Raw genomic sequence first — 19,833 nt, 5'->3', positions numbered from 1 at the left:
GTGTGGTGTTGCATTTTGCTCGAAGAGATAAGGTGGCACAGTACAGATGTAATGGCACAATTCTGGAGTGTGCAGAATCAGAGACTTTTGGCTTCATATGCGTGGGCCTCTGAACATATTGAGAGAGGAATTAGCAAAGCATATGTGATATTTGCTTTGTAAATGGAGGCATTGAGTACCAAAGCAAGGAGGTTATACTAAATAAACTGAAAACTCTGGTACCGTCACAACTAGAGTATTGCATCTGTACTTCAAGAAGAGGTGAGTATGCTTGAGGTGATGAAAGGGAGATTTAACAATGTGGTTCCTGTGATGAAGGATCTTAGCCACAATGTTAGGTTAGAGAAATTGGGTGCAAAGAAAGTTGAGGAGAGAATCAATAAAGGTGTACAAGATTACGACAGGGTTAGATAATGTAGACAAAGAAAGCTACTCCGATTAGCTGGTGGTACGTGCACTTGGATAATATAGATTAAGGCAAGAAAGACAGGGGGAATATGAGGGGTGAATTTTTTTAACGTAACAAGTTTTATTCAGCTGTAACCTGTTGCCCATGAGGATGGTGGAGATGGGGGCTATTACTGCTTTTAAAATAAATTGGATTGATGGGCACATGACAAAAATAAACTTCTAAGGCAAAAGGATAGACCTGGGGACTGGGCCTGACTGCATTGCTCCACAGAGAGCTTTCATGGACTCAATTACCCAAATGGCCACCTTAATTCCCTTTGTCACTTGACAGCTAAATGTGTGCAGCAGTCAGGGCCAACAATGAGAAATATGTCACTGAATTGAGTGTCATCATTCGTTGGCGTGTAATCGGACAGTATAGGAATGGGAAGTACTCAACATGAAGTTTTGGGAGCAGTTGGCGTGGATACTGCAATTGGCTGTGAAGGTGACATTCCATAGTCCAGGTAATATAGTTGAATAGCTGTAAAAGTAAATAAGAGTTTTTAAAGTAGTTCAAATATTTAAGTAAATACACTGAATTTTGACTTTTAATATTTGAAGCAAAAGTATTGCCATTGCATGTTTAAAAGTGTGAGTTATCTTAATTCTCCGAAAGCAAAATTTTTAATCCAAGAAATTATATGGAAAATTTGTGCTCCCAGCTTACTATCTGTTTTTGTTTGGGGGACGGAGAGGGGGAAGGAATAGCATTGGTGGAACCAAATGTCTCCTGGCCCTTTGTAGTGAATTGAGACATTAGCACAAAATATAACTTCATTGCCATCAATTGTATTTTATGTTACTGGAGGAAGGAATGTGTGTTCAAATCTCATATTACACTAGATTCTGCCATAAGAGGAAACACCTTCGCCACTTTTACCATGTCAGGACCCCTCAGGATCTTATATGTCTCAATCAACTTACCTCTTACTCTTCCACACTCCAGCGAGTGCAAGCCTAGTCTGTCCAATATTTCCATCAGAAGACAATTGCCATTTCAGATATTATGGATTTAAGAAATTTCTATAGGACCTAAAGATACAGGATCAGAATTGGAATTGTCCTGTGTGGTTTACTGCATTTTCACAGGCCTAGCTTTGTTCATGACTTCGTTGTATTTGGTGCGGATGGCTAGAACTGTATCACACTGAATTGAGAAGTGCGTAGCCAAACTCTGTTCATAATTATTGTTTTATTGTTTAAGTATTCCCACTACATGTAGCTTCCCGATGTTTGCAACAGCCTCCAATTCCTGTTTCTTATTTCATTTAGTTCAAACATTTGTGTACAAGCACCTTGCTACATATGTACCTCCATTCACACAACATCTATGCCTGCCATTTTGTGGATGTTGTCCAGGCATTTATATCAATGCACATTGTTGATCATATGATCCTCTCACCTTGATTTCCTTGCTCTCCCTCCCATGATCTTAACCACCCCTGACCATTCCACTTGGCTAACTAAACAAATTTCAATTGTCTGAATGTTCCTAACACATCTCTTTGCTTCTATTTGATATAGACCCTGGATATACAAATTCTTGTATTTTGGTAATATTGCTGATTATTAGTAACTTTATAGAATCCATCATAGAATCCCTGCAGTGTGGAAACAGACCATTCGGTCCAACAAGTCCACATTGACCCTCCAAGGAGCATCCCATCCAAATTTATCTCCCTACCTTTTCCCTGTAATCCTACATTTCCCATGGCTAACACTCCTAACCTACCCTCCCTGAACACTATGAACCTACACTAATTTACCATGGCCAATTCACCTTGCCTGTACATCTTTGGACTGTGGGAGAATTTGGAGCAACCGGAAGAAACCCACACAGACGTGGGGAGAATGTGCAAACTCCACACAGACTGTCACCTGAGGGTGGAATTGAACCGGGTTCGTGGTGCTGTGAGGCTGCAGTTCTAACCACTGAGCCACCATGCTGTCTTGCAAAAGGTCAATGATGAAGTCCCACATAAGAGATTAGTGTGTAAAATTAGAATGTGTGGGTTTGAGGGTAGTGTGCTGAGATGGATAGAAAACTGGTTAGCAGACAGAAAACAAAATAGGAATAAACGGGTCTTTTTCTGACTGGCAGGTAGTGACTAGTGGGGTACTGCAGGAATCGGTGCTTGGACCCCATCTCTTCACAATATGCATTAATGATTTAGAAGGGGGAACGAAATGTAGTATTTCCAGAATTGTTGGTGACACAAAGCTGGGTGGGAGGGTGAGCTGTGAGGAGGATACAGAAATGCTTCAGTGTGATGTGGACAGGCTGAGTGAGTAGCAGAGCAGGATAATGTGGATAAATGTGAGGTTATCCACTTTGGGAGCAAAAACAGGAAGATGGATTATTATCTGATTGGTTATAAATTGAGAGAGAGGAATATGCAATGATACCTGGATGTCCTTGTACACCAGTCACTGAAAGTGAGCATGCAGATGCAACAGGCAGTGAAGAAGGTAAATGGTACATTGGCCTTCACAGTGAGAGGATTTGAGTACAGGAGCAGGGATGTCTTGCTGCAATTACACAGGGCCTGAGTGAGACCACACGTTGAATATTGTGTGCAGTTTCGGACTCCTTATCTAAGGAAGAGTGTTCTTGCTAGAAAATGAGTGCTGCAAAGGTTTAACAGACTGATTCCTGGGATGGCAGGACTGACGTATGAGGAGAGATTGAATCAGTTGGGATTATATTTTCTTGAATTTAGAAGAATGGGTGTGGGTGACCTAATAGAAATTTATAGAATTCTGACCGGACTAGACAGAGTAGATGCAGGAACGTTATTTCTGATGATGGTGGACATGTCCGCAACAGGGTTGTTGTTTAAGGATAAAGGGTAAATCATTTAGGTGGGATGCAGGAAGGATAGTCCCAATGGTGAGGCAGTCTAGAACCAGGGTCACAGTTTAAAGATAAGGGGTAAACCTTTTAGGACTGAGATGAGGAAAAATTTCTTCACCCAGAGAGTGGTGACCCTGTGGAATTCGCTACTATAGTAAGCGGCCGAGGTCAAAACATTGTATGATTTCAAGAAGGAGTTGAATATAGCACTTGGAGCTAAAAGGATCAAAGGATATGGGGGGGAAAGCAGGAACAAGCTATTTAATTCGATTGTGAGCCAAGATCATACTGAATGGCAGAGCAGTCTTGAAAGATTGAATGACCTACCCTTGTTCCTATTTTCTGTGTTTCTAAGGTAGCTATGTTCTTTTAACTTCACGTTGAGGCCATTCATTTCCATTCACTTCCACCATCCTCTGCCTTGCTGAGCTTGTTCTCTGAAAACCTCTACTTGATGTTAATTCATTTCCTCCAAGTAAAGGGTGTTGATAACGGTACCCGCATGGGTCATAGCTATGTCAACCTTTTTCTTGGGTGGGATAATTGGAATATTCATTATTCCAGTCTGATCAGGACTCATCCATCATCTCAAGTTGGTGTATCGATGACTGTATCAATCGTGTCTTTTGCTTTTAACATGAACTTGAAAAATTAATTGACTTGAAGTTCAAATTTCGCTACTGTCTTACCTTCATTTGCTCCACCCATGACTCTTCCCGACCACTCCTCAGTTTCCCTATCTCCATTTCTGAGGATGGGTTAAACATTCATTACAAACCCACTGACTCTCAAAGTGACCCTCACTATATTTCCTGACACCTTCGTTCGTGTATGAACTCTACTGCATTCTTCCAGTTCCTCTCTCTCCATTGGCTTTGTTCTGATGATGCTATCTTCCACGCTCGCGCTTATAACATCGTTTTTAGCTCCAGTGGGGATTCCCACACACGATGACAAATCCCATCACTGTCTCTGACCTGTTTCACACACTTCTGCTGTCATCCCTACCATTCCCTCCCAGGATGATAGGATTACCCTCATCCTCACTTTCAGCCCACCAGCCTCTGTATTTAATAGATCGTTCTGTTCCATCTTCACCAGTTCAACCTAGGAACATGAGAATAGGCGGAGGCCATTCAGCCCTTCGAGCCAGTTCTGCCATTCAACACGATCATGGTTCATCTATGGCCTAAATCCATATACCTGCCTTTGACCCAAATCCCTTAATACCTTTGCTTAACCGTAAGACCATAAGACATAGGAGCAGAATTAGGCAGTTCAGCCCATTACATTTGCTCCACCATTCGATCATGGTTGATGTGTTTCTCAACCTCATTCTCCTGCCTTCTCCCCACAACCTTGACCCCCTTATCAATCAAGAGCCTATTAATCTTTATCTTAAATACACTCAATGACTTGGTCTCCACAGCCCTCTGCAACAATGAGTTCCACAGATTCACCCCCCTCTTACTGGAGGAATTCCTCCTCATCTCAGTTTTAGAAGGTCATCCCTTCACTCTGAGGCTGTGCCCTCGGGTCCTAGTCTCTCCTACTGTTGGAAGCATCTTCTCCATGTCCACTCTATCTGGGCCTCTCAGTATTCTATAAGTTTCAATCAAATCCCCCCCCTCACCCTTCTAAACTCCATCGAGTACAGACCCAGAGTCCTCAACCACTCCTCATATGACAAGCCCTTCATCATTCTCGTAAACCTCCTCTGGGCTCCCTGCTCGGCCTTCCTTACGGAGCCCAAAATTGCTCACAATATTTCAAATACATTTTGACCAGACCCTTTATACAACCTTGGCAGTTTGAAAACTTATCTGTTTCAGATTTAAATTTGTTGATGTTGTGATGCCACAACCAAATGTATCTTTCCCTGCCCTCTCCCTACGGGACCATTTCCTCCCTGATCACCTGGTCTGCTCCTCCCTTCACTAAGGAACTTCTCTGTGCGAATACAAGAGACATAACCTCTGTCCTTTCACCTCTTCCCTTCACTCTGTCCAAGGCTCCAAACACTTATTCCAAGTGGTACGGGGATGTACTTGGATTAGTTTTGGGTTTGTAGAGTGGTGTACTGATTCATCTTTTTGCTGTAATCTTGCTTTAATCTTGTTTTAATATTGAAAACTTCGGATGGCAGCCAATTCTAGATTGTTAATGTTTAGTCTCTTCCAGTCCCTGAATATTTAGATATTTTCATGTGGTTGAGGAAGGAGTAAAACAATTCAATAAAAGTTGTTCCTATCAATTTAAACTCCATCTACAAACTCCAAAGGACTAGTCAACTTCAATCTGTAAACTCTCTGTTGTATTAGTAAAATTAATCAAAACACTAATGTTTTATTAAACCAATATTGATGAAATGTTTTTTGGCATCTTAAATTTGTGTAGTTATTTCCACAACAGGAAAACAATCACTGTCTTACTGATGGAATGTTTCAAGCTGGTAAAGATTGTAAAATGGATGAAAATCTTTAATAAATCAGTTTAATGCCGGATTTGTGATTTAACAGCAATTTCCTTTGAACTGTCCACAACCTGTTATTTTCAAGTTCACCAGTTGTTTGCTTTGGGTGGTAGCCAAAAGCACTGATTTAATTAAACGTTTACTTTTAATTCTGAAGGTCCACAATTGCACAATTTATTGCTGTTGTCTCTGTGCTGAATATCTTTGCTTCAACATTAAATATGAGCAGATACCTCCATTATGAGAGTATATATTACATAATCTACAAAATGAGGTGACTGAATGTTACTGTATAACATTTGTGGAAGGCCTCACCTGCTCCTGAATAGGTCCAACCCTTTGGAGAGTTGTGGACACTGTAGTATAGATTTTTGGTGATGCAGAAGAAGTGTTGATAATGCTGGCCAGAACCTGATTCTGGGATTCTCACCATTATATCTGGCAATCCCCATTTACAATGGCATGGGATAAAGGTGCAGGAAGTGAGACTGCAGCCTACACTCCCAGGCTGGCTATCTCCCTTGTGGGGTTAGGCTTCTCCTAGGTCATTCCCCAGTGATTTTCAAGGAGTTAAGCCAATGTCTCTTTGACTCATGGTTTACAGCCTCTCAGATGCGTGGTAAACCATAGTTTGCTTCTGAAATCTTTTGAAAGGTAACTTCAAAATGCCAATTCATACTCCAACGCTCACTAACATGGCATCTTATAGTCTTGATACCAAGTTAGTGCTAACTCATGTCTTCCAGTGGCCCCTCACACCTTCCACACTAATTCATGGTCCTTCCAAGCACATTCACCCAGTATGTACAGAACCAGTGAACCCTGTGGGAATTATGGAATGTGTGAAACCCCTTGGAAAAGACACCCATTCATAATTTTTTTAAAAAGTCAGTTCTCCGACAATCATATAAAAGTGTCAGTCAAGCAGACCATTAAAGTATCAAACTCTGAAGCTTTGGAACACTTGACAGTTCTTAAGCTTGTGTAAGTAGACCTTGAGACATTGTCAGAAGAGATGTGAGAAAATAAAACTTACTACACCCTTACAAAGATATTGCTCAAGCAAAGTCATCAAATCTCAGCACCTGTGTAAACAAACTCACATAATTCTTCTATAAAACTCTGTGCCTCATGGATTTTCTGTGTGATCTCTTCTGTCAATGTCATAATGTTTATTTGCATAGAATTGTGAGGTATGAAGTCCTTTAATCTTCTTGTTCTCCAATGAGAAGCTGAGGAAGTTGGTCCTATATTGTTGGTCCTATATATTTTAAAGTTCCTAAAGTCGGGACTTTCGAAGAGTGAGCGGTGATCTCATTGCGAAATGCAAGATTCTGAAGAGGCTTAACTGTAAGAAACTGAGGGCAGGGGAATTGAAAACATGAGGGGCATAGTCTCTGAATAAGACAACAGTCATATAGGACTGAGATAAGGAGAAATGTCTTCACTCAGTGTGTTGTGAGTCTTTGGCATTCCTTATCTTAGTAGGTTATGGATATTCCATTGTTGAATATAATTAAGGTTGAGATAGAAAAATCATTATTGTCTCACAATACCAAGGGATAGGGTGAATACCAAGGTCAGAGGTGATTGTGTTAAGTGATGCTATGGGCTGAATAGCCTGCTGTTATCTTCTTGTGTAAATGTCACCCCAATAAACCTTAGGAAATTAGACCACTCATTTTTCCAAGTCATTTGAAGAAAAACTAAATATCAAAAAGTGTTATAAGTAAAGGAAAAGTATTCCTTCGATGCAGCTGACTGACCAGGACTGGTACTTCCTGAAAATCAAGGCGTACTACAGATGGAACCATCCAATGTCACCAGGTCATTGTTCTTTACATCAATATCAAGTTGAGCTCAAGGATTTTTTTTCAAAATGAATGTTCACAGATTATAAATATTGAGAGAATTGCATCATGCTTAGTAGGTCATGTAAGGTTCCTGTGAGATAATGACCAGCTTAGCGGGAGTGTATATTGGGAAGGCTATCCACCAAGACAGTGATAGGCTTAGAACCATTTGGTTTGCCTCCCATTTCATGGTTTATGCAAGTTTGGGTTTTTAATGCAGAATGACCTCTTACCTAGTTCACAGAGTAACCAGATGTTCTTAGAGATGAGAAAGTAACAGTACTGTGATGTGGACTGATTGCAAGGAGTCAAACTCGTTGCCTTTCAGTACTTCCTTCAAGGACTTGAGTGAGTTGGTAAGCATCTTGGTAGCTATTCAGATCAAATTGCTGAGGCAGTGGAATGGCTGAAGGGATGATGAATTTTAGTCAAAAAGAGCTTTCTGTATTGGATGGATTTGGTAATCCTTTGGAGAGTTCGCCCTGGACCACCAAGAATGTGGAGGGATTGCTTTTCTTTTGCGTGGTCGATCAGTCGAAGTGGAGCCAGGGTATCGGTGACCGTGTTAGTGCCTCTGGAGACGGCATGTTTGGCCAGTTTCCCCGGCTGTATAAAGCACATGGCATGCTGAACCTCCCTGGCCAAGATGGACTGGCACTCATTGTACTGAATCAGGAGGCACTGTGCTCAAAATGTTGATAACGAAGGAGTTCATGATGGGCATGGCCTTGTTGGAAATTCTGGTGGAAGGATGTTCCTGGATCAGCACCTAGTACACATAGGTCGAGGACCTGTGTTCCCAAGTCTCTCCCTGCCCCGCGTCTCTCCCTGCCCCGCGTCTCCCCCTGCCCCGCGTGTCTCCCCTTGCCCCCCGTGTCCCCCCCTTGCCCCGCGTGTCTCTCCCCTTGCCCTGTGTCTCTCCCCCCTGCCCGCGTCTCCACCCCGCATCACGCCCTGCCCCCCGTGTCTCACCCTGCTCTTTGGGTGGTTTTCGTGGTGACCTTATTCGGTGACTGTTTCAGGATCTTTCAAGGACCGGTTGCTATTTGCTGTAGCTACCCACTCAGGCGTTGTGTCTGATCTCAGCGAATTGTGACTTGTAACAGCCTTGTAAAAGAAAACTGATGACACCAAGCTAAATAAACAACTTGTTCAGACGTGCTCTGACGTACTTCTTGAACTGGTGGGACCTGAGCCTAGGCCTTCAGGATCAGAGGTAGGGACACAGCCAGTGTACCATCACAGCCCTCACCAAGCCTGATAACCTAAGAAAGATCATAGCCCCAGGGATAGGGGGAACTGCCGATGCTGGAGAATCTGAGATAACAAGGTGTAGAGCTGGATGAACACAACAGGCCAAGCAGCATCAGAGGGGCAGGAAAGCTGATGTTTTGGGTCTGGACCCTTCTGAAAATTGTAGCATTCTGAGTGTTCCGCACTAATTAAATGAATGTGCTAAGCTGTGCTGAATTAATTTAAATGTATTTAATTGGAATTCTAAAAGGTGGAACTTAGTGAATTTATGTTGGACCGTTAGAAGTAGCTGCTCTATTTAGATGGAGGTCTTGTGGCCCAGTGAGAGACATCTCTGCTTCTGACCTAAAAGTTTCATGTTTGAGTATCCCACTTTGGACTGGATGGCCAAGGAGAAACCAACCAGGCTGAATATCAAACTTCCAGCAGTGGTGGTAGACAGTAAAATCAGGAGGAGTTCCTGGTCACCCAGGTAATGGAAAGAATGTAGGAGCCTCAGTCATCATTATCCTGAGGCCCAGACTACAACATGCATAAAAAACGTGCATGTTTCCATATCGACTTCCATACCAATACTCCCTAAGTGGTCTGCTACTCACACATACAATATATAAGGATCCACCAGTGTGGAATGGTGAGGACTAAGGTGTAATTGTTAATCATTCAATAAAGGTATTCATCAATTTGATTCAACGAGAGTAATTAAATAATTGGACACATTTCAGGGGCATGCCATTGTAAATCAAGATTTTTTTTTTCTGGTTATCTTCCTTTTTTTACACTGCATGTTGCAATGAACTTTCTCATAATAATTCTTAATGAAATGTCTGACTGTAACTTCCAACCTTTGAGAGCTGTCTGTTGGAGTCCTTGGTTAATGTTCACATTCATGCACTGCATGACTCACTGATCGTTGAGTAAGAGCTATAGTTGTTTATTCTCATCTCAAGTTTAGGGATATTTAATATTAAAATTCACTCCCATTCCAGCCTCTCTGTCCTTTCCCTTCTACGCTGTTCCAATGAAGTTATTGGAACAGCACAACATCTTTCATTTAGTTACTTTATATTTTCCAAAATCATCGATGACTTTGACAATGTCAGATCCTAACCACTGGCCCCATTTTTTTGAGGCAGCTGTTGGTAAGGATCCTGTTGTTGCCATTTTCACATTCTCTAGACCCAACTTTTATTTCTTAGTGTGCCTTATAACCATCTTTTTTGCTTCACATAATCATGCTCTTCTTTTCAATTAATCTGTCCAACATTCCAATTAAACGCAGATATTCTCTATTGTCCTTGTTTCCTCACACCCTCACCACCCACACCTCATTTTCCCAGTATTTATTAAAGTCAGGTATATCTCTCACTTTTACAGTTCTGATGAAGTTTTAATAAACCTGAAAAAAATGAGCAGAAATTTCTCTCTCAACTGGGGAACAGGGATCAGGATTGAGTCAATGTCCTGAACCTTTACCTGTGTTGGAGAAAGCAGTCACTTGGTCCAACTGTTATGGTCTGTCCCATTATTGGTCCAGGTCTGGGCTGCCATCCAATCATGGAAGATCAGCAGGCTGTCAAAGAACATGAATCAGATTTCTAAACATTGGGGGAATCCTGAGTTATGGGGGGAAAGTATGACAGTGGAGTTGAGGATTAGCAGATCAACTGTGATCTAATTGAATGACACAGTGGACTTGATGGGCTGAATGGCCGACTTTTACTCCTACATCTATGGTCTGATGATTCAGTGGTTTCCAGCTTGTGAGGATCAGCAGTCGAGGTAAGTAAAAGGCCACCTCCACATGGAGATCCCATCCCCCTATTTCTTTGAAAATTAAATTGAAAAATAGATTTATATATTCACTTGGTCATCAGCAGGATAAGGAAACCTGCCTCCAATGTGGCCTTGCTGGGCAGAGACAGTCTGTAGGTGTGCCCTGGATCATTATTCTGTTACTGGGCAACCACCTCGAGACATTTAAACTGGCCCAGCCACCTGTGGGGATGGTGACTCCTTTAATTGGCCTCAACAGGCTCTTTACAAGCTTTGTTGGCCATTCAGCCATGAGGGTAGGTGTGTCCCTTCCCCACCACCTCCCTCCTGCCCCCCACAGCCCCCTCCTGCCCCCGGCAAAATAGGGCCAAGACGAGACTGAACCAGGAAACCACCTTGCTAGCCAATAGGTCTATCTATAGTTCCCACTGCATCTCCTCCCTGCCCCAATGTGGACTGAAATTCCAAGCTCAATCATTCTGTTTGTGTCTCCTCAAATGTTGACTGATCTGCTGAGCTTTTTCACAATTTTCAGTTTTGTTAACAATTCTGCAGTTTAACAAGAGATACAAAGGTTTTGTATTTCCTCGCTGCATGTTTGATTGACTCCCAGCAGGAGTTGGGCTCAGTCTATTTTTATGAAAAGCTGCATAATCGTGTTGAGAAAGCTAGTGTGAGATATAGGGTCGAGACACATTGTTAATAACAGGATGTATCATTGTAGATCCACTGAGCACTGGCACCAATACAGTAAAACCCGATGCGAATGGAACCTTAAAATGGGAAAAATAAGGAAAGGGGAAAATTGGCAGAACAAAAAGTATAGGCAAAAAATTAGAAAATGCTGGAAAGATAATATAGGTGGCCAGCAACTGAAAGAGAAGGATAGTGTTTGCAGCCTAACCTTTCAGGAAAACATGAAAGCAGAAGAGAATTTCCTTGCTTCTTCTACTTTCTCTGTACAAAAACAAAATGAAAAGAATTCCTGCAGCCTATGCCAACAGGACTAATTATATTCTGTTTTTAAGGCCCACCTACAGACTTTAACAATGCCAAAGAAATGCTAAAAACAAAAACAGAACAATCACAGCAGGATGTAGCACTTACTGGCACAGAAATTTGACTCCACTGTGGTTCAGAAAGTAATGGCCTTCATAATCCAGCTAGTTGGATTATGAAATATGCCCTGTTTCTGTATTAGTGTGTGTCCCCAAGCTGAAGAGAACTCCACAGTGTACTGATGATGAGACCAGCTGTACCTGAGCCACACGCTGTTCACTAAAACCTGATACAAAGCTATTTCAACGTAAATACAAAATCCGTAAACCCCATGTAAAGCAACATCTAGCAACTGTTTCTGAACTGTACGATTCAGAGAATTTTTAAGATTGTTGAAGAAACAAAATAGCATGAAAATAGATAAACTGCAAATAGTGGAATATATGAACTGATAATAGACACCCTTTCAGTTTATGAAATGAGAAGATATGTTAATGTTCCATATGTAAACAGTCGTCAAAACTGGAATTTGGATAATAGATGAATTCATTCACAATACTGAACCAACATGAGAAAGCGCAAACAGAAAAGGGAATGCTGATTGCTTTCAGAGAGCATTGTTGCCTTTTCAGAAAAATATATTGTCACTCGCAGATCTGGCATCTGTTCAGGAGTCTTAATCCAATATTTTCCTGAATGCTCAAACTTAAAAGTTTTAATGGCTTTGTTTATAAAAAAAAGTGCATTTCATTAGAAAATGGTGAGCCACAGGAGACATTAGAAGGCGAGAACAAAGCTTGCTGAATCAGGTGGGGTTGAGTTTGAATGAGGACCTTAGAGGAGGAGAGTATGTTGGAGAATGTGGGTTAAATATCAGAACTGAAGGAAAGGGTGAAGGAAAGGTTTAAGTTGAAGATTTTAAATTGAAATGTCTGAGACCAGGCACCAATATAGGCGACTGTGGAATAGAGATATGGGGATGTAGGGCCCGATATAGTACATGATACAGACGCCAGAGTTTTAAATGAATTGAAGTTTACAGAGAGTGGACAATCTGCCAGACATTGGGCAAGGATGTTGGTTTCAGCAGCATGTAGGCTCAATACTAGGGAACTTGCGGTGGTATCTAATGACATTTCTTATAGACAAAGCTTTAGCTTTATTCACTCAAATACCTTACCCCAGATAGGTTTGAAAATGAACCTATGTTGCTGATACTATCAACAAATTTTCAAAATATAGAAGCATATCCACAAAGCTAAGTAAGCTTTAAATACTGTTCTTCCTACACAAGAAAGCCTTGAGCTTTCCCATAAATCACTTGAATATTTATTCCAGCAATCTACCTATGATATAAACCCAAAGTGTCCTCGACACTTCAATTTGTGACATCTTCAATTTTCACAGTGTTAATATTTAAACCTATCAGAGAACTTTTGCAGCAGATTTTTTACCAAGATTTCTAGAATTCATTTGGTTTTTGACATGTTGTGGTGATTTTTGACACAGGATGCTGATGTATATACATTCTGTCTGAGTTAGAAGTGACTGGTTAAGCGCTTCAAACTGCTTCTGAAAATTCCAAAGACAGGTTTTTGTAGCTTGTACCCCTCAGGGCAAAAGTATGTATCTGACTGCATTATGATTGTTTAGAATATCAATTCAGAATAGATGTGAATTATACTCAGATTCTGGCTACAGAACAAGGAATTAATTTGCAATGTTGGCACTCATTAGTACTGTACTTTTCTGAAAGAATTTTGCAGTCATAGGATCTTGACTTACTCCTCTTCCACAGATCACTGTTGATTGATATTATTTCTGTTTCTCCTAGTGGCACCTCTCCATTGGCTTGTTTGAATGCTATGCTTCACACAAATTCTAGGGGAGAAGAAGGTATTTTCTATAAGGTGCCTGGTCGAATGGGAGTCTATATTCTGAAGGTGAGTTTTTCTCAAAGAAAGACAATAATGCTTGTGTACTTGGATGGAAAGAGGAGAGTTTCTATTCTATTGCAATTCTGGTTTTGTTTTTAAATCACGTTTACCAGTGGTGAACAAACTAATAAGAACAATACTGAGGGTTCAGCTCTTTAATGTTGAGAAGTCTCATGTCAGCTGTATCAACACAAGCACAAAGTAAACTCACATATCTGCCCACCTGCCAATCTAGCTATATTCCAGTATTGGAAGTACAGACTGCTATTTCGACAGTATTGATTTTTACAATCTCTGCATCCTTATGATGCACCTTAGAGATTTACTACTGAATAACAGGTGGTGTGTGTTCTGAGCTGATAGCCGCTAGGGAATGGATTGAGGTCAGTTCCCCTCATTTCAAAATGGACTTCTGAAAAGAGGAGCTACATTGTGTCAGTGATACTGAATGTGAACCTAGATCTCGTGGTTCAAATCCACATCATCATCTCTTATTTTTGTTCTTATTTTTTAATTTGCCCAATAATGTTACTGGAAGAGTTTAAGATTCTTCAGCAGGAGACTGTCATTTGAATTGCAGTCTTGATCCATGTTTGGCTACTTGGAATATCACCGTATCGGCAATATCATTTCATGGCAGTGGGGAGAGAGAGAGAGAGAGAACTGTTCAGAAAGAGATCACTTCGTCCACTGCTTCATATGTTTGATAATGGTTTGCTAAACATGGATAATATCCTTAAATTATCCTGTTAAGATGCCAAGGTTATTTCTCATTTTGAAGAAAAGATGTTAAAAAGAATGTTTTCCATTTTCTGGTGCACTGCCATGTCTAAGTTTTTCTTCTTTATTCATTCACGGGATGAGGGCGTCGCTGGCTAGGCAGCATTTACTGTCCATCCCTAATAGCCCAGAGGGCAGTAAAGAGCCAACCACATTGCTGTGGGTCTGGAGTCACATGTAGGTCAGACCAGGTAAGGATGGTAGTTTCCTTCCCTAAAAGGTTTTTCTGACAATCAACGATGATTTCATGGTCATCATTAGACTCTTAATTCCAGATTTTCATTACATTCAAATTCCACCATCTGCTCTGGTGAGAGTCAAACCCAGGTCCCCAGAACGTTACCTGGGTTTCTGGATTAACAGTCCAGTGATAATGGTACGAGGCCATCGCCTTTCCGACAGCTGGTGCATTCAATGTGGTGATGTCAAAAGGTGTATTTCTCTTTGTTGAAACCTGAAGTTTGAAGGATCAACTTGAACTGCATCTTTACTTTGTGCAGAATCACTTTCCCCATGTTCCAGCTCCATGTTCTTGGACGTGTCAGGCGCTACCTGTTTATCTTACAAGTCAGCAGCAGGCCCTAACATGGCTGCTTTTGAGTAAATTCTTACGCTGCTCACTAAGTATCTAATGTCCTCACTGGTGCAGATGGAAGGCACTGAGCATAAAATCAGCTCATTCTCACTAAAGGAAGAATCACTTTGGAATTATTCTGGAGCCCTTCCTGAAACCTGACTGAGAGTTTACCATGAGGATAAATGGCACAGGATATTTCCCTTCACATCAACCAAGTCCCAACTCATATAATTAAATCTAATACATTATTGATTAACCAAACCTGACAAGGGAAATAGTGAATGTGACCCCCTTATTCCAAAGCAAAAGAAGGCATAGCAGCAAGCTACAGGCCAATTAGCTTATCATCTTTCATAGGGAAGATGTTAGAAGATATTATTAAGGACGTTAAAGCAGGCAGTTAGGTAAGCTCAAGGAAAGCAGGCAGAGTGAGCATGGTTTTGTGAAGGGGAAATTATGTTTACTCAACTTGTTGAAGTTCTTTGAGGAAGCAGAATGTGCACTGCAGAAAGTGAATTCTCTGCGTGATAAACCCTACAAAGTCCATGGGAATCTCTAATTAATCTCTTCATAGAGCACATGGAGTTTCCTTCGTAACTGGCAATGGCCCACCTGCTGAAATTCATCACCTGAGCCCTTTGAAAAGCAGACCCAGAGTTGGGTCTGCAGAACTGTCTGTCCTGGGCTGGAATTAGCCCATGTACAGGTAGTGGCTGTATTTTGGTGTTTAACACCAAACAATGTTCCTTTCTGTCAGGCTTCCGGAGTTATTACACAGTGGGCGTGTTGTAGTTGGATTTCTCAAGGACATTTCGTAAAGGTTATTGAGAAAAATAAAAGTTCATGTCGGATAGAGCAATAGCACAGAATGAAGATTGGCTGACTAACAGGAAATAGAGTGTAGGCATAAATGATAATTTTCTGGTTGGCAATATGTAATAAGTGGTGTGCCATACAGACTAGTGCCAAGGTGTCAACTTTTAATGATTATGTAAATGACCGGGATGAAGGGACCAAAGATATCGTTGCCAAAGTTGCAGATGACACAAAGACAGATAGGAATCTAGGTTATAAAGGGGATACAAGGAGGGTACACAAGGCTACGGATAGGTTAGGTGAGTAGGTAAAGGTCTGGCAAATGGAGTGTACTTCAGGAAAATGTAATATTGTCCATTTTATCCAGAAGAATAAAAATAAATATATTAAGTAAATGGTGGGAGGTTGCAGAGATCAGATGCAGAGGCACATAGGTTTCCAAGTGCATGTGTAATAAAGATTTGTTTGTACGTGTAGCAAGTAATTAAGAGGGCTTGTAGAATTATCATTTGTTGCGAGGGACATTGAATACAAAAGTAGGGAGATTATGCTCCCATTGTACATTAGAGAGACCACATCTGGAATAGTGTGTAGTGTTGGTCTTCTTACTTAGGAAGGATGTAAATGCATTAGAATCTGTTTACCAGAGAAGGTTTACCAGATTAATACTTGAAATGGGGAGGTTGTACATTGAAGAAAGATTGGATGGGCTGGGCTTGTATGTGCTGAAGTTTAGAAATGGAGGGGGTCACTTGATCGAAACAAGGGGCCTCGTCAAGGTGGGTGTGGGAAGTTGTTTCCTGATACTAGAGACTGTAGAATTAATGGTCACTGTTTAAAAACAAGGGGCGCCCTTTTCAGATGGAGATAAGGAGAATGGTTTTCTCACTCTGCCTGCTTTCCTTGAGCTTACCGAACTGCCTGCTATAACGTCTTTAATAATATCTTCTAACATCAGAAGGGCCTTCCTCGTAATGTGGGGAGAGTAGGATGTTTGAATATTTTAAAGACAGAAGTAGATATACTTTGATAAGCAAGAAGATATGAAAAGTTATAGAATCATAGCTCAGGTTGGTGGGAATGTGAAGTAGTCAGACTGGCTATGATTTTATTGAATTGCAGAGCATAATGAAGAGGCCACTGGCTGACCTTGTCCCTACGGTTCCTAATTCAGGAGTTTTGTATACAAATATAAATCGATTTAAATGTTTCAACAATGCTATTGTGACATCAGAGGCAGGATTTTTGGATGATGCATTTCCCGCAAGACTTCCTGAAGACTGGACAGGGAACATATCCCTACCCACTCCAGCTGCCCCACAGCCACTCAACTCTCACAAGGCCACACAAGTCTCACTTTCCTGTTTGATTAGAGTCCTGTTATCATTTTACATACTTGAAAAACATACTCCAAGGAAACAGACGTGTGCAGAATACATTGAACCCATACAGAGAACAATATTGTTGGGTTACTCAATTCAATTACTCTTGTTACAGAATGTTCTGCCATGATAGAAACAGGAAATACCATAAACACATGAGTACTTAGTGCAAACAAGGCCCAGCTTGCATGACAGGAAGATGAAGGGTGTCTACTGACTGAGGGTGTGACCTCTACCCAATATGGAGGAAAGCACCACTTCTGAGAGCTGCCAGTCAATCCAACTGGCCAGCAGCTCAGTGACCCCAGGTTTGATTGGTGGCCACTGCTGGGACGTTAGGCTGCCCCGAAGAGGTGGTTGTCATGGATATTGACTCAGTTATGTCCAGAGTAGCAACAGGACCTGTCTTGCAGGGTGCAGGGAAAGTGATGAGTGGACTGGGTTTGAAAAGGGTTAAAGGAGAGCTGGGGATGACCTGGAGGAGAACCTGCTTCCAGTGGGCACTGGCGACCCCACAGAATGTCAACACTCCCATCCACACCTAACCTGGCATTGACCTGTCCCAGCAGTGGGTAAAATAGCAATGGTGGCAGGATGGGCTGCTATTAACTATTTACTTCAGGGTCTCAGCAGTTGGAAAGGTGGACAAGTGACCCAACCCCTCCAGTAGCACCATGTGAAATGGGAGACCGTTCACAGCAGGTGAGCCACAAGCTACATTTCATGTTGACACCCCCTCACCCACCCACAAGCTCCAAACCTGTGGGTGGGTGACTTATCAAATGTGTATGAAGAGCTGGCGAGGTATATAACCATGTTATATCACCCTGTCAGGCTCGGTGACAAGCAGGCTTATCCTTATTCACATTTCTATGTAAATTCTTAGACAGTCATTGTCTAGTTTATGTGACAGACTTATTCATTTATCCATAGCCAATTGCAATCAAAACCAACTGTATTCAGTATCTTCAAACTATTTATGTGTAGGAGATCAGAAACTATAGAGGCTGTATTCATCTATTTAAACTCAGTTGTTGGAGCTAAACAAATGTTTCAATAAGTAAAACTTTTTGTGATCGATCAACCAATATTTGAACAGGAATTACTTCTAGGAAAAATAAAATTTAACAATTTTAACTTTTTAGCAGATCATAATGTTTGGGATGGTGGGGATGGTTCAGTTTAGCAAATTCCTTTTGGAATGGAGGGATGAATTTCTTTGGGGTTTTGCCCATTCTCTGACCAGGATGGTCTGTCACCAACCATTTAACGTGTAAATCCAGTGTGAACGCTTAAATCGGATTTCTGCCAAGTTTATTGTGGCAGAAGGAAGAGTAAGTGAGTCGACTGTCAGTAATATTCTGACTGTAACACACTGTCTTTCTGGATCTTCTTTACTCAGTGCCCATTATTCTCAGTCTAAGGTAAACTCCATGCTATGAACTGTGGTAATGTCACTTCTGTCTTTTATCTCCTCAGAAGGACGTCCCAGATGAAATGAAGGAACTGTCTGAGATGTGGGATGACAGCAGTGATGGTCAATCAGACTCGCAGAGCACAGACAGCCACGAGAAAAGGGAAAGAAAGAGAAGTAGGTGAAATTTGAAAGCCAACTCAGGGTTTGAAAATCTAACCGTGGCGGCTAAAATTATTAGCATCTTCACTGAGATTTTAAGGGACTCATCGATGGTGGGATTTAATGCCCTCCCTTGTGGCAGGGCTCCATTTACTGAGGTGGAATGGTGGCATGTGGGGATCCTACCTCTTTCCAATTACGTCTGTGGTAAGAAAGGTCAATGTAAGAGCTTTAAATCCTCCCGAGAGGGGTAAGGTTGGAGAGTGCAGTGTGTGGGATCAGGGTAAAGAGGACTGCAGTTTCCCTTGTTGCTGACCCACCCTCCCCACGACCACTCTCCTGAGATCATTAACATGCAGGATCCAATGACAATACCAGGCTGTGGGGGTGGGTGTCAAACAGGGAGCAGCTGGCACCTTCATGGTGTTGTATCCATTCAGTAGTGCTTTTCCATAGCTCTTGGTAGATGATATCTCTGTCCCCAGAGGCCTTGGTGCAAGTAAGACCCACAGATGCCCATGGAGATGGAGTGGTGCTTCATGTGGCACACCTTCCTTTCCAGCGAGTGGCCAAGACCCTATCACCCCACTAAATGTCCCTCCTGGTTTCCATCTGTCACGTCTGTTCAATTGAAAATAAGGTTCAGGCTGATTCAGTCTCCATTATCTTGCAGCGAGAGATACTCCCATGTTTCTGTTAGTAACTTCTGTTCCTATATAGGATGCAGGAACGTGGTGTCCTGTCACTTCCAGACAAAGCCAGATTCATCCAGATGGAAGATTTAAACATGTTCTCTGTTTGAAGTTATCAAAAGGCAAATAATTTCAAACAGTTCTGTCCGTTTCCCTAAAACTAAGAGAAATTTAATAGATTGAGGGCCTTTGGAGTTAAGAATGATGTCCAATACATTCCAGACTTTGGTAACATCCTCTTTTCCAATCTTATTCATTCCTGTTTGATCTCTCCATTGGCAGCAGGAAGGTTGGGATGGATTTAAGAGGAACTATGTACTACTTGGCATTCTCCCCACTCACAGACTGTTCAAACCTCATGATCAGTTCTATTTTTAGTACTATGTATGTACTTTGACACAAACACATTTC

At 41.6% G+C, this 19,833-nt stretch overlaps 1 protein-coding gene across 9 annotated transcripts in view; it reads left to right on the top strand.

Moving 5' to 3' along the window:
* LOC109913001 (putative Polycomb group protein ASXL2) overlaps nt 1-19,833 on the top strand; it is a 245,321-nt gene that overhangs the window by 141,699 nt on the left and 83,789 nt on the right. For 8 of the 9 annotated variants that reach the window (XM_048596839.1, XM_048596836.1, XM_048596838.1 and 5 more), the window contains 2 exons: nt 13,497-13,605; nt 18,634-18,745. The exons of the other annotated variant lie outside the window; for it this stretch is intronic. In XM_048596839.1, the coding sequence (XP_048452796.1) occupies nt 13,528-13,605; nt 18,634-18,745 (190 nt within the window). In that variant the 5' untranslated portion in view covers nt 13,497-13,527. The remainder of the gene's footprint in view (nt 1-13,496; nt 13,606-18,633; nt 18,746-19,833) is intronic. 9 annotated transcript variants of the gene reach the window in all.

Source organism: Rhincodon typus, chromosome 5 (assembly GCF_021869965.1).
Source record: "Rhincodon typus isolate 14 chromosome 5, sRhiTyp1.1, whole genome shotgun sequence".
NCBI lineage: Eukaryota > Metazoa > Chordata > Chondrichthyes > Orectolobiformes > Rhincodontidae > Rhincodon > Rhincodon typus.
The sequence above is the reverse complement of the archived record's forward strand: the minus strand, read 5'-3'. Positions and strand labels throughout refer to the sequence as shown.